The sequence below is a fragment of the Bombina bombina genome, chromosome 2, assembly GCF_027579735.1.
Source record: "Bombina bombina isolate aBomBom1 chromosome 2, aBomBom1.pri, whole genome shotgun sequence".
In the NCBI taxonomy this organism is placed as follows: domain Eukaryota; kingdom Metazoa; phylum Chordata; class Amphibia; order Anura; family Bombinatoridae; genus Bombina; species Bombina bombina.
Genome location: NC_069500.1, coordinates 1,293,231,237 through 1,293,256,744, shown reverse-complemented (window position 1 = coordinate 1,293,256,744; position 25,508 = coordinate 1,293,231,237). Strand labels below are relative to the sequence as shown.

Sequence of the window (25,508 nt, the reverse complement as noted above, 5' to 3'; positions counted from 1 at the left end):
TTCCCAGGATTCCACAGTGTCAGCCTGTCTGACTCAGAGCTGTGCTGCACATCTGCTCACATGCTGCTTCCCAGGATCCCACAGTGTCAGCCTGTCTGACTCAGAGCTGTGCTGCACATCTGCTCACATGCTGATTCCCAGGATCACACAGTGTCAGCCTGTCTGACTCAGAGCTGTGCTGTACATCTGCTCACATGCTGCTTCCCAGGATCCCACAGTATCAGCCTGTCTGACTCAGAGCTGTGCTGTACATCTGCTCACATGCTGCTTCCCAGGATCCCACAGTGTCAGCCTGTCTGACTCAGAGCTGTGCTGTACATCTGCTTACATGCTGCTTCCCAGGGTCCCACAGTATCAGCCTGTCTGACTCAGAGCTGTGCTGTACATCTGCTCACATGCTGCTTCCCAGGATCCCACAGTATCAGCCTGTCTGACTCAGAGCTGTGCTGTACATCTGCTCACATGCTGCTTCCCAGGATCCCACAGTGTCAGCCTGTCTGACTCAGAGCTGTGCTGTACATCTGCTCACATGCTGCTTCCCAGGATCCCACAGTGTCAGCCTGTCTGACTCAGAGCTGTGCTGTACATCTGCTCACATGCTGCTTCCCAGGATCACAGTGTCAGCCTGTCTGACTCAGAGCTGTGCTGCACATCTGCTCACATGCTGCTTCCCAGGATCACACAGTGTCAGCCTGTCTGACTCAGAGCTGTGCTGTACATCTGCTCACATGCTGATTCCCAGGATGCCACAGTATCAGCCTGTATGACTCAGAGCTGTGCTGCACATCTGCTCACATGCTGCTTCCCAGGATCCCACAGTGTCAGCCTGTCTGACTCAGAGCTGTGCTGTACATCTGCTCACATGCTGCTTCCCAGGATCCCACAGTGTCAGCCTGTCTGACTCAGAGCTATGCTGCACATCTGCTCACATGCTGCTTCCTTGAATCTCAGTGTCAGCCTAGGTGATGTACTGAATTTAAAGCACTCTTTCTTATTCCTGGATCACCACAGTGTGTTTGTTCCAGGACTTGTGTGTGTATATCGTGTGTGTGTGTGTGTGTGTGTGTGTATAGTTTAAAGTGTTTATTCACTGCATCGCAAAATAAATCTTTTTTTTTTTTTTTTTAATTTTTTTTATTTTAAATATGCATTGTTTTGCAGGCTCAGGGCACACCCCTTGAAAACTCTCTGTAATGTTTCTTTTCTTACTTCCTTTGTTGTGACCATTTAGGGAGAGATATAAATGAACTGCTGCACATATCAACCTATAACTGCACTGCATGTAGGTTCTGCATTCCACTTAAAGCACAAAAGCCACTCTGTGGTTGAGTGGAAACACTATAAATTTCAGAGAAAAAATTGCAGTTAAAGCAGATAAAATAAATATTGAAAGTGTTTTAATTATGCATAATTAAACATATTGGGCCAGATTACAAGTGGAGCGCTAAAAAGGGCTAATTTGCCCATTTACCGTCACACATTAAATAATCAGCCATTACAAGGCTGGCTAATGCTACCACGAGCTTGCGGTTTTACTTTGCGCTAAACACAATTCAGAGGTCAGCCCTCTGGTTAAAAATAAAAAGTTCCCCCATTTGCCACCAAAATAAATAGGACAGTACATTAACATGATAAATAAATATGAGCATTTCTATTAAAAAAACTAAACAAAGAAAAACTGCACTAAGCAGTTATAAAGGGTTAAAATGAAGGGATGTGGGTTGTTTGAAACCCCCCCCCCCAAAACGATACAAAACTAAGGACCTATTGCAGGCCTGAAACGTTATAGCTTCCCTGGTATCCACAGTGTCAGCCTGTCTGACTCAAAGCTGTGCTGCACATCTGCTCACATGCTGCTTCCCAGAATCCCACAGTGTCAGCCTGTCTGACTCAGGGCTGTGCTGAACATCTGCTCACATGCTGCTTCCCAATATCCCACAGTGTCAGCCTGTCTGACTCAGAGCTGTGCTGCACATCTGCTCACATGTTGCTTCCCAGGATCCCACAGTGTCAGCCTGTCTGACTCAGAGCTGTGCTGCACATCTGCTCACATGCTGCTTCCCAGAATCCCACAGTGTCAGCCTGTCTGACTCAGAGCTGTGCTGCACATCTGCTCACATGCTGCTTCCCAGGATGCCACAGTGTCAACCTGTCTGACTCAAAGCTGTGCTGCACATCTGCTCACATGCTGATTCCCAGGATGCCACAGTGTCAACCTGTCTGACTCAAAGCTGTACTGCACATCTGCTCACATGCTGCTTCCCACGATCCCACAGTGTCAGCCTGTCTAAGAACTCAAAGCTGTGCTGCACATCTGCTCACATGCTGATTCCCAGGATCCCACAGTGTCAGCCTGTCTAAGGACTCAGAGCTGTCAGCCTGTCTGACTCAGAGCTGTGCTGTACATCTGCTTACATGCTGCTTCCCAGGATCCCACAGTATCAGCCTGTCTGACTCAGAGCTGTGCTGTACATCTGCTCACATGCTGCTTCCCAGGATCCCACAGTATCAGCCTGTCTGACTCAGAGCTGTGCTGTACATCTGCTCACATGCTGCTTCCCAGGATCCCACAGTGTCAGCCTGTCTGACTCAGAGCTGTGCTGTACATCTGCTCACATGCTGCTTCCCAGGATCCCACAGTGTCAGCCTGTCTGACTCAGAGCTGTGCTGTACATCTGCTCACATGCTGCTTCCCAGGATCACACAGTGTCAGCCTGTCTGACTCAGAGCTGTGCTGCACATCTGCTCACATGCTGCTTCCCAGGATCACACAGTGTCAGCCTGTCTGACTCAGAGCTGTGCTGTACATCTGCTCACATGCTGATTCCCAGGATGCCACAGTATCAGCCTGTATGACTCAGAGCTGTGCTGCACATCTGCTCACATGCTGCTTCCCAGGATCCCACAGTGTCAGCCTGTCTGACTCAGAGCTGTGCTGTACATCTGCTCACATGCTGCTTCCCAGGATCCCACAGTATCAGCCTGTCTGACTCAGAGCTGTGCTGTACATCTGCTCACATGCTGCTTCCCAGGATCCCACAGTGTCAGCCTGTCTGACTCAGAGCTGTGCTGTACATCTGCTCACATGCTGCTTCCCAGGATCCCACAGTGTCAGCCTGTCTGACTCAGAGCTGTGCTGTACATCTGCTCACATGCTGCTTCCCAGGATCACACAGTGTCAGCCTGTCTGACTCAGAGCTGTGCTGCACATCTGCTCACATGCTGCTTCCCAGGATCACACAGTGTCAGCCTGTCTGACTCAGAGCTGTGCTGTACATCTGCTCACATGCTGATTCCCAGGATGCCACAGTATCAGCCTGTATGACTCAGAGCTGTGCTGCACATCTGCTCACATGCTGCTTCCCAGGATCCCACAGTGTCAGCCTGTCTGACTCAGAGCTGTGCTGTACATCTGCTCACATGCTGCTTCCCAGGATCCCACAGTGTCAGCCTGTCTGACTCAGAGCTATGCTGCACATCTGCTCACATGCTGCTTCCTTGAATCTCAGTGTCAGCCTAGGTGATGTACTGAATTTAAAGCACTCTTTCTTATTCCTGGATCACCACTGTGTGTTTGTTCCAGGACTTGTGTGTGTATATCGTGTGTGTGTATGTATAGTTTAAAGTGTTTATTCACTGCATCGCAAAATAAATCTTTTTTTTTTTTTTTTAATTTTTTTTATTTTAAATATGCATTGTTTTGCAGGCTCAGGGCACACCCCTTGAAAACTCTCTGTAATGTTTCTTTTCTTACTTCCTTTGTTGTGACCATTTAGGGAGAGATATAAATGAACTGCTGCACATATCAACCTATAACTGCACTGCATGTAGGTTCTGCATTCCACTTAAAGCACAAAAGCCACTCTGTGGTTGAGTGGAAACACTATAAATTTCAGAGAAAAAATTGCAGTTAAAGCAGATAAAATAAATATTGAAAGTGTTTTAATTATGCATAATTAAACATATTGGGCCAGATTACAAGTGGAGCGCTAAAAAGGGCTAATTTGCCCATTTACCGTCACACATTAAATAATCAGCCATTACAAGGCTGGCTAATGCTACCACGAGCTTGCGGTTTTACTTTGCGCTAAACACAATTCAGAGGTCAGCCCTCTGGTTAAAAATAAAAAGTTCCCCCATTTGCCACCAAAATAAATAGGACAGTACATTAACATGATAAATACATATGAGCATTTCTATTAAAAAAACTAAACAAAGAAAAACTGCACTAAGCAGTTATAAAGGGTTAAAATGAAGGGATGTGGGTTGTTTGAAACCCCCCCCCCCCCCAAAAAAAGGCACATAAAGTGCCTTTACATGGAGGTCAAAGGTAGACTGTGTTTTCGCTATAAATGTATGTTATGCTTATATACATATATTTATGTGTTAATGTGTGTGTGTGTGTATATATATACACATATAAACAAATAAATATATATGTAAACAAGCATATACTTATATATTTATTTATTGCTGCACAACACTGTGTGATTTGCCCCTGTGCTGTGCTGGGTGGTTTGCTGTGGCTGCTGGCATGAAAACAACGCTCCCATTAGAGCCTATTAAAGAACGCTCTCGTGAGCCCTTGGCTTTTGGCAATGCAATCATTGCGCCGCACTTGTAATACCAGCACACATTTGCATGCGTTGGTATTACTGAGTGGAGCACAAATATCGCGCTTGTGTAAGCGCAATATTCCGCTCCACTCGTAATCTGACCCATTATGGGAACACAATTTTGAGTCTTACTGTCTCTTTAAGTAGTCAATTCAGCTTTGAATTATTCTGACATTAGTAAGTAGGTTGTGCATGGTCACACAAATGTTAACATGCCAAGCAACATTATGTCATTTTAATCAAACGGAAATAATTTGCATGCAGACGACATAGCAGAATATATAACAGTGCAGTTTGCTCTGTGCGCTGTATTATAGCCAACAATAATGAATGATGCAGCTGTACATTCCATTCAGTGTTTTAAGTCTAATGCTTACATAAAGTTCATCTGTAGTCATTATTATGCTGTTTTTTATGATTCTGACGAAGCATGGGATTTTAAACCACTTTCTAACTTCTATTATCAAATATGTTTAGTTCTCTTTGCATCTTTTGTTGAAAAGCAGGGCCATAAGCTCACTAGTGTGCACATGTATGGAGCACTAAATGGCAGCAGTTTTGCAAGAATGTTATCCATTTGCAAGAGCACTAAATGGCAGCACTATTTCCTGCCATGTAGTGCTACAGACACCTAACTAGGTATCAACAAAATATACACTGGGGAAAAAGCAAATTTTATAATAGAAGTAAACTGTCCCAAAAAAAACAATTTTGGGTTTCATATCCCTTTAAGATAGATCTCCTCTCAATGATAAACACTCAGCAGTCTGCTCCTTTTTCTTTTGTGTGGGCATTTTTATACTTCTGTACAGACGCCCAGCTGTAATTTGTCTCAATCCTTAAACCAATCCTGAATGGTTAAAGAGCTTAATCTAAATCTTGGTGCACTTAAAGGGAAACTAAACCCACATTTTTTCTTTCATGATTCAGATAGAGCATGCAATTTTAAGCAACTTTCTAATTTACTCCTATTATTAATTTGTCTTCGTTCTCTTGGTGTCTTTATTTGAAAAAGCAGAAATGTAAGGTTAGGAGCCAGCCCATTTTTGGTTCATAACCTGAGTAGCACTTGCTCTGTCTGAATCATGAAAGAAAACATTTGGGTTTTAACCATTTGGGCAGCAAAATTACTAGCAATACAAGAGAGTGCGGTTCTATTAAAACAAATACATAGATTTATACAAACACACAGCTTTTTGGCTTGTTTGAGCTCAGTAACTTATATTGCTATGGGTTGTTGCATTAGTGCAATGAAGCACTCATGTGAAAAAGCCAAATAGCAAAATGTGTTTAAAAAAAAAAAAAAGTGTTCAAACTTCACCCTGCAATTAATTCTTCAACTCTTATTCCTTTTTTCGTCAAATACGTTGCTATGTAGCCAAGAATGGGCTTAATTAGCAGTAGTAAAGTATTATAATTTGGTCCCAACCTACATTCAAAAAAAGGACATAGGACTAGATGAGTGGTGTGCTAAAGTTAGCGCAATTCATGATAAGCAATATCTTATCTTTCCACTTGTAATATGCTCAGAATTTAAAACGTTTGCTCCAGTTTGCAATTGAAGACTTTGCGTAAGGGGTGGGGGTTAAAAAAAAAGTGCACCAAACACAATATAAATACATTAAAATAAAGTGTTACACCCATATATGCAGTTTCTGATTAATATATATCATACATACATAATATATATGCATACCTCAAGCGACTCTGTTTGTGGCAAGTGTGCAGAAAAGGCTTCTTCCGCATCACTCTCCCATACAGCTTCTCCTTGTGCAAAGTGCGTTGAATTGTTGAACGATGCACAGTGACACCATCTGCAGCAAGATGTTGTAGGTCTTTGGAGGTGGTCTGTGGGCTGTTTTTGACCGTTCTCACCATCCTTTGCCTTTGCCTCTCCAATATTTTACTTGGTCTGCCACTTCTGGCCTTAACAAGAACTGTGCCTGTAGACTTCCATTTCCTCACTATGTTCCTCACAGTGGACACTGACGGCTTAAATCTCTGCGATAGCTTTTTGTAGCTCGCTCTCTCTCTCTCTCTCTCTCTCTCTCTCTCTCTCTCTCTCTCTCTCTCTCTTTCTCTCTTTCTCTCTTTCTCTCTTTCTCTCTTTCTCTCTTTCTCTCTTTCTCTCTTTCTCTCTCTTTCTCTCTTTCTCTCTCTTTCTCTCTTTCTCTCTCTCTCTCTTTCTCTCTTTCTCTCTTTCTCTCTTTCTCTCTCTCTCTCTCTATATATATATATATATATATATATATATATATATATATATATATATACACACACATATACAGAGAGAAGGCGGGATCAGACTGATATACTATAGGAAAGTTCTACTCTGTGAAAAGCATTACTGGGCTAAAAAGCTGCACCCAGGTGGTAAATCGCCATAGAACAGGCTAACAATGGTATTGAGCCAGTTGTTTGTTCCTGTGAGTGCACTTCTCTCTGTATGTATTTAGTCTCCCTATGGGAAAAAAGGGGCAACCAGACGTGGACTCCTTGCTCAGTGTGCTTAGAGGAATATGGCTACACCTCACTGACGAGGCCCAATAAAGGCGAAAACGATCGTCTGGGGTTGCTGTGTTCCTTGTTCGGAGAGGAATTGCCTGGTATTTCGGCGCTGGACTGACCGTAATAGGCAGGATCAGACTGATATACTATAGGAAAGTTCTACTCTGTAAAAAGCATTACTGGGCTAAAAAGCTTCACCCAGGTGGTAAATCACCATAGAACAGGCTAACAATGGTATTGAGCCAGTTGTTCATTCCTGTGAGTGCATTTCTCTCTGTATGTATTTAGTCTCCCTATGGGGAAAAGGGGCAACCAGACGTGGACTCCTTGCTCAGTGTGCTTAGAGGAATATGGCTACACCTCACTGATGAGGCCCAATGAAGGCCGAAACAATCATCTAGGGTTGCTGTGTTCCTTGTTCGTAGAGGAATTGCCTGCTATTTCGGCGCTGGACTGACCGTAATAGGCGGGATCAGACTGATATACTATAGGAAGGTTCTACTCTGTGAAAAGCATTACTGGGCTAAAAAGCTGCACCCAGGTGATAAATCGCCATAGAACAGGCTAAGAATGGTATTGAGCCAGTTGTTTGTTCCTGTGAGTGCACTTCTCTCTCTCTCTCTCTCTCTCTCTCTCTCTCTCTCTCTCTCTCTCTCTCTCTCTCTCTATATATATATATATATATATATATATATATATATATAAATTTACTTTCAAAGAAGCAGAGAGAAATACGGAAAAGAACACAGTAGTGTCCTTTCCAAAAAAGACAGGGATTTCAGCACTCCATATTATTTATAAAATTTGGTCAATGACTCATTAGAAAAATTATTAGATTTTATATAAACAGGTGTTCTCAGCTTCAGCGCAAACTATACAACTTCTGGGTCCCCTAAGCAAAAACCACACACACATTTAGCATAAGTAAAAATTTATTATCTGTGCAAATGAAAGTATACATTTAAATATTCAATGTGTAGAATAAATGCATAGGTAAAGCTGGCCAGCTCACTAAGAGTTAAACACGATGCATATGTTAACCTTAAAATAAGGCATATTAGGTTATTCAGCAACACCCCTACCAGCGGGTAGCCCTGTATATCCACAGGAATCTGCTACCATAGTTAATAATGGGGATCCATGCCAAATAACTTAAAATACAGTAGTAATAGGGGCAACACCTCTCTCAGAGGATAACCCAATCAAAATTGGAAAGTTGTTATCATGAGAATTACCTGAGGATCTATGCCAGACACATAAATATACTGTAGTATAGTAAGAAAAGCAATTGTGTACATGCTTATTGTTTTACACTCTATGTTTAATAAACAACACCCCGACCAGAGGGTAGCACCAATATTGCAAAAAGGTATCCGCTACCATGGTACTGTTTGGGGATCTATGTTTATATGTTAATAGATGTGTAATCACAGCAATTATAGAAACCACATACATAAGGCAAACAAAGTGAATGTTATAAATTTTAAGGTAAGAAACACTTCTGTTCCACTCCGACTTTGTTCAAATTGTAATGTGTACAGTTCAATGAATCCCAGACAGTACAGTCTAGGCGTGTGGCGTCATTTTTCACAGCTGAGATCCAGTCCCTGAGTGCTACTCGATGCAAACACAGCTTTTAAACCACAGCAGTAAGCAGGCTCTGTACCCGGACTTAAACCACCCTAAAATGGAGGAGGATTTCGAGCTCCAGAAGTCATTGTAAAGTATTTATGGACTTACGAGTCTAAAAGGACTGTACTGTCTGGGATTCATTGAACTGTACACATTACAATTTGAACAAAGTCGGAGTGGAACAGAAGTGTTTCTTACCTTAAAATTTATAACGTTCACTTTGTTTGCCTTATGTATGTGGTTTCTATAATTGCTGTGATTACACATCTATTAACATATAAACATAGATCCCCAAACAGTACCATGGTAGCGGATACCTTTTTGCAATATTGGTGCTACCCTCTGGTCGGGGTGTTGTTTATTAAACATAGAGTGTAAAACAATAAGCATGTACACAATTGCTTTTCTTACTATGCTACAGTATATTTATGTGTCTGGCATAGATCCTTAGGTTATTCTCATGATAACAACTTTCCAATTTTGATTGGGTTATCCCTGAGAGAGGTGTTGCCCCTATTACTACTGTATTTTAAGTTATTTTGCATGGATCCCCATTATTAACTATATGGTAGCAGATTCCTGTGGATATACAGGGCTACCCGCTGGTAGGGGTGTTGCTGAATAACCTAATATGCCTTATTTTAAGGTTAACATATGCATCGTGTTTAACTCTTAGTGATCTGGCCAGCTTTACCTATGCATTTATTCTACACATTGAATATTTAAATGTATACTTTCATTTGCACAGATAATAATTTTTTACTTATGCTAAATGTGTGTGTGGTTTTTGCTTAGGGGACCCAGAAGTCTGAAGCTGAGAACACCTGTTTATATAAAATCTAATAATTTTTCTAGTTATTATTCTAATGAAATCCCTGTCTTTTTTGGAAAGGACACTACTGTGTTCTTTCCGTATTTCTCTCTGCTTCTTTGAAAGTAAATTCATGTGTGTTACAGGGCCTGCATTTATACACATAAACACACATTTAAAAAAAAAATAAAAAAAAAAATATATATATATATATGTATTCATATAGGTATAGATATATTTTACAAAAAAATCAGATACATATAGATACATATATTTCAAAATAAAAATATTTTCTTCTGTGTGAAGAACATTGAAGTTTAAAATATTTATAACTACCTACGAGTTTAGTGCTGTAGGTCTAACGCGGTGTCGAGTTAGTGTGCAAGGAATAAGCGTTAGTTTTTTTTAAAAAGCATGCTACATTGAAGTCTATGGGGAGAAGAAGTTAACGCGGTTGCAATATCTGAAGTCCAGCTGTTAGTGCGCGCCGAGTTTGCTCTCATGCAAGAAATTTACTTTCAACTTGCAATATGAGCGCTTACCCGCTGCGTTAAAAGTTTATTTTTAGCGGTGCTTCTGCACAAATGAAAAAATTATTTAGCACCACTTATAATCTAGCCCATAGTAAAATGTCCTGGATGAGGTTTTCTTTATGTAATCTGTGGGTAATCTGTGGCTGTGGGCTACAATATGTAGGTCAAACTTTCTGTATTTTAAAGCGATAAGTAAACAACAAAAAATGTTATTTAAATAGATATATAATACCTTTATTTACCATTCCACAGTTTAGCATAACCAACACTGTTGTAGAAATATACTTTTTACCTCGTAATTACCTTGTATCTAAGCTTCTGCAGACTGCCTCCTTATCTCAGATCTTTTGACAGACTTGCATTTTTAAGGCAATTAGTGCTGACTCTAAAATAACTCCACGTGCGTGAGAGGCGGCCTTCAATGGCTTAGAAATTAGAATATGAGCCTACTTAGGTTTAGCTTTCAACTAAGAATACCAAGAGAACAAAGCAAATTTGATGATAAAAGTAAATTAGAAAGTTGTTTAAAATCCCATGACATGCCCTATCTGAATCATGAAAGTTTAATTTGGACTTTACAATTCTTTTAAGCGATAGAATAAGAGAACATTCTCCAGATTAAAGGGACACTGAACCCAAATTTTTTCTTTCATGATTCAGATAGAGCATACAATTTTAAGCAACTTTCTAATTTACTCCTATTATCAATTTTTCATTGTTCTCTTGCTATCTTTATTTGAAAAAAAAAAGGCATCTAAGCTAAGGAGCCAGCAAATTTTTGGTTCAGGACCATGGACAGCACTTGTTTATTGGTGCTGTCCAATCAGCAAGGACAACCCAGGTTGTTCACCAAAAATGGGCCGGCATCTAAACTTACATTCTTGCTTTTCAAATAAACATACCAAGAGAATGAAGAAAATTTGATAATAGGAGTACATTAGAAAGTTGCTTAAAATTGCATGCTCTATCTGAATCACGAAAGAAAAAATTTGAGTTCAGTGTCCCTTTAAGTGAAAGAATGAAGATATCCAATTGTATAAACATTTTAAGTAATACCATGGAAGTAATGATAAGATATTTAAATATATGGGTATTTATAAGGTTCCACGCCATTGGAGAGGTGGTAACTATGAACAAAAACTGCTATATGCAGAAGCTAGATGGAGTTTTAATTTAGATTGCATTTTTCCTATTTGTCTTAAACGGATACTAAACCTAAATTTTTTCTAACATGATTCAGATAGAGCATGCAATTTTAAGCAACTTTCTAATTTACTTATATTATCAATTTTTCTTCGTTCTCTTGCTATCTGTATTTGAAAAAGCAGGAATCTAAGCTAAGGAGCTGGTCCACTTTTGGTTCAGAACCCTAGCTAGTGCTTGCTAATTGGTGGCTACATTTAGCTACCAATCAGCAAGCGTATTGTCTTTCTAGATTTAAACTACGCTAATTGAGCAGTTGTTAGTCGTGAGGCTCGGTAGTGGGCTGAAACGCGTAGATAGATACAGAACATAGATATTGTTCTTTTGGTACAGTATAATCTGGTAATCTTATACAGACGTATCTAGTTTTATTGTGCTTCGCAGATATTGTGCGTTTCTTTACAAATTGTAGGTTTGTGGCAACCTTGCGTCGACCAAATGGGCACAACTTTTCCAACATATAAATACACATGTATACATATATATACTGTATGTATATATATATATATATATATATATATATATATATATATATATATACACACACCACCAGCAAAAAGATTACAACTTGCTGAAGGCTCAGATAATCCTTAGCATTTTTTACCCATTATTTTTTTTTTATTAAAGTATGTACATTGTTTTTTATAGACATAATACTATTGCACACTTAATTGACTATATAGTGTAAACATAACTTTTATATTCACTGGGAAACCAAAATTTGTGTTACTCGCTTTATTGTGATATTCACTTTATTGAGCCAAACCTGCAATTTCTATGAGGTATGTCTGATATTTGCGCCGCAGTTTCATTTTATGTTATCAGCGTACACTATATTAATTTATTTTTTTATCTTAAGCACATTTAATCCTGGTTATTTTGATCACTGATTAGATCATCCTTTTGGAGACTCTCTAATCTGGATAAGAAATTTGTTTGGACACTTTTTTATTTGTGATATATATATATATAGTGGATTTCTCTCATTTGTTCCTGTTAATGTAGTTAATGTATCATTTGGATCATGTGTACTTTATTTTGATTAATCTATCTTTATGATACTACTTGAAGACAGCCAAAGGAGAATTTACGAATGATCCATGACTATCCCAAAAAAAGAGTGCTTGTATGTATGTATGCATATAGAAAATAATTAGAAAGTATTCAGACAAAATGTAATGTGAAGTATAAAGGGACACAAACTCTCTAGGTTTCATCCTTAGTCAGTGCCCTCATTACTTCTTAATGCTCCGAGTCTGTTCCTGCCCTGTGTACTAATTTTGTTGCCTCTTTCACTTAAAGGTGCATTATAGTGAAAAAGTGACATGTAATTTTAGCATTATTAACCCTGCAACTTTGTAATTAAGCTCATCAAAAGAGCTAAACACTTACAAGTACAGTTATGGAGCTACAAAGAACTGCTGGTCTTGAGAACAAACTGCCTCTGAACCAATCAGCATTGCTAGTTGCACAGCTGGGTCATGCTAATATTGCTGCTGATTGGCTCAGTGGCAGTTTCCAGAGCTGTATGTTAACTATGTGTTTAACTCCTTTGTGGGGGTTAAACACATAGAGTTGCAGAGTTGATAGTGATAACATTGCATGCTCTAACAAATGAGAGGATTAATTGTATTTTACTATTATGGTCCTTTAACCAAGCTCCAACTTTATCATCATCCAAATTTACCGTCTATTTTGGGATTTGGCATGTTGCAGCTTTCAAGAAACAAAGCAATATCTATCCTAGTCTCAAAACTGTCCTCACTATTTAGTGAATTGCTTTGGTTAAAGGGTCTGTACAGTTAATACATCAAGATATTCACTTCTAGGGAGGTGCAGCTATGGAGAAGCTGTATTGTAACATTTGTCTTTTTTTTTTTTTTTTAGTCAAAAGCAGAAAGTATATTGCAAGAGTCCCCATCCATCTCACCACGAAGCTTAACTAGATCTAGAGCTAAGGACACAGTTACTGGCTTCGATGAAGAGGTGAGTACATTTCCAAAAATAGAATCATTTCATCAAGTTATACGGTAATACCAGACGTTCACACTCGTACATTATGTGTGATCAAGAGCCTCATACAATAACTTATCAAGTACCATGTTTAATCCATTTTACCAATCTTTTCTACATGATTGTAGAGATGTTCACAGGAAAAAATTTAATTTCGTCTGAAAATTTCTTTTTGTTAAATTTAAAAATATCGTTTTAGCTCATTTTCCTTCATGGCCGTGTTTGGTTGGAAAGAATTTTGTTTGAAATTTTAATTTCGGGAACAAAATATTTGCTTTGAGTTAAAGTCTAGATTCTTTCCTTTTTTCTTTATCTGAAGCTGTAATCAGCTATAGTAGCTTTAGTTTTGTCATTCTATGTCATTCTTAAATTTATTATTTTATTTATACATCTAATTTTTGTGCACTGCAGTTTTGGTAAAACTAAAAGTTTACTTGAAGGTTCAGTAACAACTAGTAGTACTATATGTATGAAAAGTTACTATACTGAAAGTGTCTATACTTAAAGGAACATGAAACACTATTTTTTCATTTATAATTTAGATAGAGCATGCACTTTTAAACAACTTTCCAATTTACTTATTTGCTTCTTTTTCTTGGTATCCTTTGTTGAAAAGCATACCTACAGGTAGGCTGAGGCTCATAAGCAAGAAAGGAACTAGCGGATGATTGGTAGATGCACATTTATGCCTCTTCTCATTGGCTTAACAATGTGTTCAGGTAGCTCCTAGTAGAGCATTGCTGCACCTTCAACAAAGGATACCAAGATAAGGATGCAGAATTGGTTAATAGAAATAAAATGAGAAGTTGTTTATAAATGTATGCTCTTGCTCTATCTGAATCGTGAAAGAAAATATTTGGATTACTTAGTGAAAAGCCAGCAGCCACTTAGCTATGCAACAAAAGGGTTAATACATTTTTAAAATTAAAACTACTAACATATTAAAAAGTTTTAAACAAACAACTCAGACAAATAAGATAATTAGTGTTCTATACTATAGTAATACTATATTTAAGTCCAATAAGTAAACTTTTTTTAAAATAGCATAACTGGGGACACAGTCACACAGTAACTGGCAACTGCTATTGCTATGCTGCTAACACAGTGAAGAATAACACGGATCTGAGCCTCTGAGCAGTCTGCATTACGTTTAAAATCTCCCTCCCCCTGAGAATGCTGGTTAGCTAGAATACATCACAGGCTTTCACTGTGGGGATTGGCGAATGTTTCGCAACATTAGAAAAATGAAACAAATTTTTATACATTCGTTCGTTTTGAATTTCGAATGTTTGTACAACATTCTAACATTCGTTTAATGTAATAGTATTTCTAATGCTTTCTTTAAATGTAATATTCAATTAAAATTTTCTAATAATTCGACTCAAATTATGCAATATTCGAATTCGAAAAATTCTAATTTATATATATATATATATTTTTATAATTTTTTATTGAGGTAATATGGCAAACCAAAGTACAATTTCAAAAAGAAACGGCATGGCAACATGCCCATTTGACATACATCAAGATTTACATGGTGAATTAAACAAGCATGTCTTCACATCTGTAGAATCTAAGTATATCCTAACCCAAAGGTACATTTTTTAGCCATGGAAATTACCTCATTTTACATAAGTGCATTTTCAAAAGGACAAATAACACAAATTAAAACAACCAGCTTAGTATAAGCCTAATTTCAATGACCAATTTGAAACATATGCAGGCTTGTACTTGTCCTTGGTATATTCAACAAAACTTATAACTAAATAACATGACACTTGGAATTTTATATATACATTTTTTTAACATGGACATGACATAACATAGCAAATGGTAGTCATAAGACCTAATTTTTCATAAAAAATCATGAAGAGGAAAGATATAGGTCTTCTTGTGTCCACAGCATAAATAGCAGCCAGGGAATGCGATACTCTAGAGCTGCTTAACGCAGCATATAATCAAATAATAAGACAGGTTATATTATAATGTTAGGTGAACCTATTATCATGGGGAGTAGGGCCAATCTTGGACTCTGGGCATTCTACAAATATCTATAGCTGGGTTAGCCGCTTAAATGCCCAACTAGGAAGCCAATCTAAACACTAGCCTCTGCTAAATTCCTAGGGAAACGTTTAGCAGTTTTATATGTGTCAAAATAAGCATTGATGAACCAAATATCCCTCAGAATTAGGGTTACCCATTTAAAACCAAACATTTCAGTAACGATAAAACCTTCATATATATAACTCATAATAAGGAATATCCCACCTGGAGCAATTAATTTACTAATGGACTTTACAGATATATAATTATACAAATAGTCCCCAAAGAATTAAGATTACTATTAAGTGAAGGATACTACTTATGCTCAAAACTCGACCACACAATTAGTAAACAGTTGCAAGCCATCACAAGACAGAGTAAACTTCCCCTGGAATCAAAGACAAACCCCCTAGGAAATACCATGAAGTTTAGGGTAAAGAATTTAAGCCCCCTCAGGGGGTAAAAAAGGGGGTGAGTCCTACCGCTATAAGCAAGCGATGCATGTACTTGAACTAATTAATGAGCCTGGGGTATGCCAAGACCACATTCTCCAGCTAAATCAACTCAGGATCTCTATGTATTACCAGGGCTTTAAGAAGAATTAGGAGCCATACATACTGTCTCGGCCGCAGACAGTAGGCTGGGGCAACCATAAAGCTAGAGTAATCTATATGGTAAAGAGACCCATCCAGACCTTTCAAATAACTTCTATGGTAAAATAGCTGCAGTAAGGTATAAGCCCCATAATGGCCTATATCTAACCCCTACCAATGGGGTCACAAATACAGCAAATCACGCCAAAACAGGCTACCCCCCTAAAAGTCCCCACTTGCAGACAACATACTTAAAAAAGGGTTAGTTTGAGGACAAGATACTATTGCGTCCAAGAGAGTGCACTCATGAAACTACAGTATAGTTCAATATGGGTAAACATCTTAAATAATGTGATGTACATATAGAGCAGCATGGTAATCAACATCTAACAGTGGTAGAGTATATTATGTGCACTGGGCTTGGAACTCATCCCATAAAGCTGCTGGCAATATCTAGAAAACATATTAAGCATTAATATCTAATCATGGCTATCACATTAATAACTAAAAGAAAGTCATATAAGTCCCACGTCTCAGACATAAAAATACCACTAGGCTTTATAACGGAGGCAACTCAATCCCTACAGGATAGCACAGGTGTTTCAGCGCTAAAATCTAAAAAGGATACCTAAGCCACTCTCCACTATCTCCCCAAGATAGAAAAATGGAACAACAATAAGGTAAATGAGAAGGCGCTGTAAGCTGGGTATACTTAACACACCTAATTGATTAGATTATATCACAGGTAAAAATTCATCAAGGCAGTGTTAATTTTATCAACCATTTACTGGTGGGAATATTCCCTATTCGGTGCAATACATAAATTCATAAAAACAATTTCTAACACATAAAAATATTAAGCACGATATCTAAAACTTATACTTTATGGAATACCACCCTGATAAAAAATAATAATAACAAGCGCTTAAAAATAAATTGATTGCTTAAAAACTTAAATCAATTTATTCCAGATTATAAAAAACCGTCTCTATAGTCCATATTAAATCTTCAGCTGATGGAATCCCTTTAATTTTAGGGTATATTACGTATGAGACTTGTCTCCGTGATTACATCAATAAAAAGGGTAAAACGACAAAATGTTTCTTATTATAGATACTTTGTATCTTGACTTTGTTAAGTTTGTAGCTGTAACTCACAGATAGTTGCAGCAGCTGTAACCAAATGCTGCTGTGATCCGTCCAAGATTCTGTGGTCTTTTATCGCAACACGCTCCTTACGTGTGGGCAGCCTTGTATGGTGCAGCTCCTAATCTCCGGCACAGGATTCACCACTCCCTCCGTGGGGAAGTGACCGGCTAAGGCACGCCGCTCCCTGCGTGTGGGTAACCTGACGGACTGTTGTCTACGGCTTCCAATACTAACAAGCAGGGAGCTGTGAGTATTGGAAGCCGTAGACAACAGTCCGTCAGGTTACCCACACGCAGGGAGCGGCGTGCCTTAGCCGGTCACTTCCTCACGGAGGGAGTGGTGAATCCTGTGCCGGAGATTAGGAGCTGCACCATACAAGGCTGCCCACACGTAAGGAGCGTGTTGCGATAAAAGACCACAGAATCTTGGACAGATCACAGCAGCATTTGGTTACAGCTGCTGCAACTATCTGTGAGTTACAGCTACAAACTTAACAAAGTCAAGATACAAAGTATCTATAATAAGAAACATTTTGTCGTTTTACCCTTTTTATTGATGTAATCACGGAGACAAGTCTCATACGTAATATACCCTAAAATTAAAGGGATTCCATCAGCTGAAGATTTAATATGGACTATAGAGACGGTTTTTTATAATCTGGAATAAATTGATTTAAGTTTTTAAGCAATCAATTTAATTTTAAGCGCTTGTTATTATTATTTTTTATCAGGGTGGTATTCCATAAAGTATAAGTTTTAGATATCGTGCTTAATATTTTTATGTGTTAGAAATTGTTTTTATGAATTTATGTATTGCACCGAATAGGGAATATTCCCACCAGTAAATGGTTGATAAAATTAACACTGCCTTGATGAATTTTTACCTGTGATATAATCTAATCAATTAGGTGTGTTAAGTATACCCAGCTTACAGCGCCCTCTCATTTACCTTATTGTCAATCCCTACAGGGTTTGATGCAGTACAGTTTGCATAGACTGATAGTCCAGGGGTACTGTCTTGCTCTGGTCATGTCACTCTCCGTCTACCCAACCCCAGCTCTCACCACCTTCAAAGCATAGAGGGCCTCAGGACCCTGGAAGAACCATCGTGTATGGCCGGCCTTGACACACAGCAGGATCAAAGCACCCCCATCCAAATCCGGGCACCGAGGGTCAAAAGAGTAAGTAGATGCTCTATAAACCATGTGGCAACCTTCCGGGGTGTGGATATCTGTCGCATCGGGATCTTTCTGTCCAGCTCCCCCAGATCTTGTGTCATTCTTAGAATAGCCAGCGTCTCTCCTCGACGGCAGTAAAGCGAGATCTCGCTCCTTCTGCATCACACTGCCCTCCAGCCGGGTAAGCTCAGCGGAACAAACAGAAGTCAAACGTCCGGCCACAGAGGCCTCAAAGCGTTTCCCTAAAGTATAGGCTGTGCTCTCCGCTGCGTGTACTCCCAGATCTAGGGCAGGGGAGCTATTCTGGAGCTGTTCCTGCGACACTCCAACGATCTTCTCCTCCATCCCATAATTTTCCACATCTGAGCACCTTAACATTAGTGCTTGGTCTCCATTTTGCCCTGTGTCTCTCATTTGTGAAGTAGATGGGGTTATAATGCGATCAATCCTCTCACATATCCTCCTTCCACGGTCCTCCAGTAGTACCTGGATCATAACAAGTAGCTCCTCCATTGTGTAGGGGTTATTGGGGACCTTTGGCAAAGAATATCAGTATTCTCGGCTTACCTGGTTTCCCGGGGGGGAGCCGAGGTCTCTCTCCTTGGAGGCCGCCAGAGACACTCAGCGGTCCAGTTTGGGAAGCCCTGTTGTCACAAGCAGAAATATTTTTATATATTGCCATTCAGCTAAATGTCCTCTGTGATATAAAATATAAGATTTTGTTGGAAGGCTATTCAAGCTGCAGATTACAGGCGGAATGTAACTCTGAGTAGCAGAGCTCCCAATTTCTAATTTATATATTTGAATAGTATTTCTAAAGCTTTCTTTAAATGTAATATTCAAATTATGCAATATTCTAAATTGAAACATTCGAATTGAGATATTTGTATCTATTATGTATCAATATACTAAATTCCCTACCACATAAACTTCTGAATATTAAACATTTGAATTCGAAAGTGACATTTGAAAACTGTAAATAGCATTCGGTTATAGAATTTTTAAGAACATTTGATTATGTAAAACCAATTTCGACAATAACATTCGTTCTAACATTCAAATTCGAATATAAACACATTCGTCTATCCCTATTCCACTGACAGGCTGAGAGAAACTGTCAATCAATTCTGCTGCTCCTTCCTGATTTTGTATCCATTGAATAACGCCTGCTTGCATTATAAAACCAGCATACACAAAATGAAAACGAAAAAATAAAGCCTTTTTCTTTTCTTATATCTTTTTGTTTCCTTTTCGAGCGGTTTAGTTTCTGGTAAAGTAACGAAAATTATATTTTCATTCTTTTCTTTGATCCTTTAAAAAACAAATGCACGTCAACATGATTTGTACTATTTGTGTGTGTTTTTATATAGCATCAATCTTAAAACTGAAGGAATGACTGACATGTTACCAACAGATAGGAATGCAAGAAAAATAGAAATCTTTTTTTTTATTTTTTATTTCCCTTTAACATAGCAGATAATTACTGTATTTTCTTTAATAAACCAGATGTACTTTGTCAGTTGTTCATTATATAAAATACACCAGAGGTCATCGTAATCCGTGATTATTTTAGTTGTGCCAACCTACAGCCATATACAATGCAATAGGTATAGATGACACAACTTTCCTTCTTTCTTTTTTTCTTTTTTTTTTCTTGCACTTTTTATTGAGATTGTGACTATGTTAATATGCTGAACACATTGATATTTAACCCTTTTAAACTCATTTTTTTTTTTTTGCGTTAATGAAACATGATATCGTGCCTTTACAGAGGACAAAGGACTTTGAAGCTCAGCTAAACTCAAAAGTAAAATTCCGTGATTCTGTTCGAACGTTGCAGAAAAAGTCACAGGTAATAAAAATGTATTTTATTTTTTTTAAATAGTTTAGAATATAAGACACATGTATGTCTATGTGAGATAAAAGGCTATTTTGTAAATAAAAATGTAGGTTCTCTAAGGTGCAACATACTGTGGGTATGTATTCTCTTAATTGTAAGAACTTTAAATTAAAAACTACTTGAAGGGACAGTCTACACCTTAGTCATATTAAAGTCTTACCTTAGATTAAGCTGCAAATAGCCTACTGTACCCTTTCTGTATCATGCAGCAAGAACGGTAAAAAATTTAATTTCAAATGAATATTGTTAATGGCCGCCAAGCTCTGCCCACTGATGACATCATGATCTGGGCTGGATATGGCGTCCAATCACAAAAGGCTCACTAATTAGGTTCAACAGACTGTCAATGCTATTTAGCAGAGTTCCTAGATGTAGCCCAGATCGTGATGTCATCAGTAGGCAGAGCTTGGCAGCCATTTCAAAGTGGCCAGAAACAATATTCATTTGAAATTAACTTTTTTTTTTTTGGCACATTTCTTGCTTCATTTGGTTTTATTGCACATAGCTGTTGTCTATATTCACATGTATTCTCTTTTCAGGTCCAGGATGCGTTTCCAACAGCTGAAGAATCCTATAATTTTTTTACATTAAATGTTGACCCAGAACCTGAAGAAGAAAAAGATCAAACTAAAAAATCTGATGTTAGCCAAGTGGAAGATGGGGAATCTGAAAGCCACCAACAGGAGCAAGAAGAAGGAGAAGATGAAATGGTATCTATCCCTCTGCTACATCTATGAGCTAATAATGTCAAAAAGTTCACTTGGGAATGTAAATAGAAATAACAGCATTTTGTTATAGTAAAAAGAACTTTAAATAGACTTAGTAGTTTTTTTTCTAAAGGAATAAATGCCCTTAATTTTGCAGGAACTTTTCAATGCTTAACTATTACAAACTGCTGCAAATCCTCATAGGAATCTAAGCCAAGATCTTACAAGACACTTTAGACATCCTCAATGATTCCTCCTTTTCAAGTTATTCCTTTAAATCTTTTTCCATCTGTAGTTTAACTAAAACTACTTTAAAGTAAATTTTATTTTTCACGTCCCATGGGGTCCAGTCAAGGAATAAAGGCCACTTTATCTACTTCCGAAATAAAAAAAACAACCAATCCAGTAGGCATCCTCCAATCATTGTGTGCCCCACCAGCTGGATGCCAACGATTGGAGTAAGACGGATTTGTCATCGATCTGCTAAAGAAAGTAGGAGATGTGGACAGAGGAAGAGTGATATGTTTACCATCACTCAATGGTAAATCTTTTGAAAATGAAGAGTCTTTCAAAATTTTAATGAATTAAAGTGCCCATGTTTTTAAGATTATGTTTAGATACTGGGCAGTAACTCATTAAAATATATAATCACTTTAATGTTTTCCTGTAAATTTGCTTTAATGGATAGAAAGGTCAAAATTAAAATATGCATGAGTATAAACATTTTTATAATATGCTTCCTGTGTGGGTGGAGTTTGTGCAGTGAAAAACTATTTCCGCAAACAAGATTCTAGCTTGTATTAAAATGTTAAGATTTGGCTGAAATGTGTTCTGTCCATTTAAAGTCCCAAGTTCAACAGTTTTTTGTTTGTTTTTAGTGTCCATTCAGTGCTTCATCTGAAAACTTAGCTGCTGATTCCTTAAATCTGTAGAAAAAGTGTTTTTTGTGACAAGGAAATTTCCAGCCTATTTCAGGCCTTTATACTTCTAATTCCCAAAACCTATTCATGCTTATCAATTTTAGTAAATTACTTATTTAGTATATTTTGCCAATTCCTTAACTCTAGGCAGCTCCACTAACGTAATATAATTCTTAGCAGAAAGTCTTTCACAAACTGTCAGATTCATTGAAGGTCGCTTGATCAAGTTGTACCAATGTTAGCAGTCGCTGGTTACCACGATGAATCTAAGAGTTTAGTTTAGGACAAATGTGATTTGTTGTGTTAACAAACCATAAGTATTTAAAATGATTCATCCTTATTGCAATTTATTTTGTGCTTTGCATACAAACAGTATTTCCAGTTCATTATAAAAAGGGCTTATTGAAAACAGGAACATTTAGAACTGTCAACATTAGTTAGTAGATTAACCAATTAGGATATTCATGATAACCCATATAAAGTGCTAAGACATAAAACAAGCCAGGTGTTAATATTTAGAATTAAACAGACTTTGATTATTTAAATGTCTTCTGTATTGTATGTATATTGTTTTCTAAATAAAGTTTTAGAAATTCAAATGCACTTCCTGTAAACAGACTGTTAGCTGACAGCTGTTTAAAATAATCTCTCTATGAAAATTGATCTACAGCAGCCGATAATGTCCTAAATGTCAGAGACAAAAGTGCAACTAATAAGTGCATTGCTCTACATGATCGCTGTTTAATAAAAAATATATTTTGGTTAATGTAGCCAAATAGAAGCAGAGTGTATTATAGCTCAGGACAGATTTTACATGCCTAGAGATAGTTTATAGTAATTACCTACCAGACACTACCCTGAGTATCAGGATACTACATTTAAGTACAGGATGTCAGAACAATATTTTTTCATGTACAGTACTGATGGCATTGGAAAAAATGTGAGTAAGAAGACATTTTATTTCTGACAGTTGGTGAATGTGCCAGAAAAATAACCACTGTCACTAATTATCAACAACTGAACTTCCTGCTGCAGCTAATGTAAATAAAAGCTATAAAATGATTTTAAAAGACAAGAGAGCAGTTTTGTGTACAGTTTGTTTTTTGAGTATAACTTCTCATACAATAACAGCTGTACTTCTGGTTCTCCAATGAAACTTGAGGCTGTTGACCCAGTGAGGTTGTCCGTTAGTACATTTTCAAGTGACTTGTTAAACTCATTAAATCCACTACTGAGTGAGCAATGTTCAGGCAACTGTATTTTCCTTTCTTTCAGGATCTATCACAATGTAACTTGGAACATCTAGGATCCGCTGTGCAGTTACCTTAGTGATAGATAATTCTTATAAATAGATTAGGGATGGGATATACATGTAGACCATCAGTTATCTTAGTAATAGATAATTCTTCTAAATAGATTAGGGATGGAATATACATGTAGACCATCAGTTAGCTTAGTAATAGATAATTCTTCTAAATAGATTAGGGATGGAATATACATGTAGACCATCAGTTAGCTTAGTAATAGATAATTCTTATAAATAGATTAGGGATGGAATATACATGTAGACCATCAGTTAGCTTAGTAATAGATAATTCTTATAAATAGATTAGGGATGGGATATACATGTAGACCATCAGTTATCTTAGTAATAGATAATTCTTATAAATAGATTAGGGATGGGATATACATGTAGACCATCAGTTAGCTTAGTAATAGATAATTCTTCTAAATAGATTAGGGATGGAATATACATGTAGACCATCAGTTAGCTTAGTAATAGATAATTCTTATAAATAGATTAGGGATGGGATATACATGTAGACCATCAGTTAGCTTAGTAATAGATAATTCTTATAAATAGATTAGGGATGGGATATACATGTAGACCATCAGTTAGCTTAGTAATAGATAATTCTTATAAATAGATTAGGGATGGGATATACATGTAGACCATCAGTTAGCTTAGTAATAGATAATTCTTATAAATAGATTAGGGATGGGATATACATGTAGACCATTTTAAATGATTTTTGTACATTAGGAGAGTGCTTGCAAATGGAGAGCACGATCAAGATTGTATGTGCTCCTCAGGAAGAAGAACTCAAGGGAACCAAGGTGCTTAGATCACAGGTCCCTGTCGGTCATTCAACAAGTCATCCCCTTTTCTCTTTCTTTCCTTATTCTGAGTTTTATTTTAATTAAACAGTTTACAGGGAGATTAAATCTTGAGTTTAATGTTCATTTCAATTTCCCCATCTAATAGAAAACAAATATTCTTGGCTTAATTTTTGTGTTTGTCACCACAAGAAGCAAGTGCCCACTTCACTGTATGCATTTGCGGAAGAGTATAGAAAATGTTATTGTCACATTTAGTTGCCTGTTTTAGTTAAATGTTTTGATACGTTTATATAATTATGTTTGCTCGGCTACTTTATTTCATTATACACCAGTGAAAACCTTCAAATCTAAGTAAGTTTCTTATTCGCTCCTGCACTTCCCAAGTGACATGCAGAAGTTTCTGTAGTAAAAAGACTCAAATACTTTAAAAAGACACAAAAGGAACATTCACTTACCATAGAATGCAAATCTTTCAGGGTGAAGATGAGTGCCTGGTTCCTGAAGATCTGTTTGTCATAGACCAGACAATACGGGATTTCCTAGAGCTGTCACCTGCTGAATATGAGGGCGACCACAGTCGGCTGCAGAAATTAAAAGACCTCATTTTTGTTCCAAGTATTCAACAAGGTAACTGTGTTTTGTTTATTTTAATGCAATTTCTGTCCTGGTTGGTATTTTTGCTTAAACTAAAAAGTGATGCATCATATATTTATATATAAAATATATTAATACCAAAAAATGATCTGCATGAAAAAAAGTTATCTTTTTTAGTCTAAGCTGATTTACTTTACTAAAACATTGTGTTTACTTAGCTGTCTGCCTTCAGTGAAAGCAATGCACTGACACTTTACTGTCAAAATGGGGTGTATTTATATATATATATATATATATATATATATAGATGCGCACAAAAAACTTACACTCTCTGGTCATTTCAAAAGTAATAATTTACTGTGAACAGTTTGTGTGTGTGTGTGTGTGTATATATATATATTCTAGCTAAATGTGTTCATATTGCAGACTTACTGCAAGTTATAAAGCATAACCATCCTAGAGTAACATTTTAAAATTTGTCAGAATATACCAACTTATTTTTGTACCCAAGTATCATTAAAATAATTTCCTTTAAAGGGAAAGTAAACGTAAAAGTCTGTAATGCTAGTGTTAATGGGCGGTATAGCCAGTCTGATGCTCTACCACACACCTTACATGCAGGAAAGGAGATTCCTCTCTCACTGCACTGCTGTGGTAAATCTGAGTCCTTCATGACTGGCTGACCAGAGGTACAGCTTTACTTGCTGACATTATAGGGACATGAAACAAGTCTACCTAGGTATGCTTTTTTAACAAAGGATACTAATAGAACAAAACATATTAGATAAAAGATATAAATTGGAACGTTGTTTTAAAATTGGTCACTCTGAGTCATGAAAGTTTAATTTTGACTTTGCTGTCATTTTAACTTAGAGGGACATTATACACCAATTTTCATTTAACTGCATGTAATAGACACTACTATAAAGAAGAATATGCACAGATACTGATCTAAAAATCCAATATAAAACCTTTTAAAAACTTACTTA

General features: G+C 37.4%; 1 protein-coding gene across 1 annotated transcript in view; it reads left to right on the top strand.

Annotated features, from left to right (window-relative positions):
* CC2D2A (coiled-coil and C2 domain containing 2A) overlaps positions 1 to 25,508 on the top strand; it is a 319,163-nt gene that overhangs the window by 18,112 nt on the left and 275,543 nt on the right. Inside the window, exons 5-8 of the mRNA XM_053704126.1 lie at positions 13,191 to 13,289; positions 20,049 to 20,129; positions 20,717 to 20,887; positions 24,402 to 24,552. Of these exons, the coding sequence (XP_053560101.1) occupies positions 13,191 to 13,289; positions 20,049 to 20,129; positions 20,717 to 20,887; positions 24,402 to 24,552 (502 nt within the window). The remainder of the gene's footprint in view (positions 1 to 13,190; positions 13,290 to 20,048; positions 20,130 to 20,716; positions 20,888 to 24,401; positions 24,553 to 25,508) is intronic.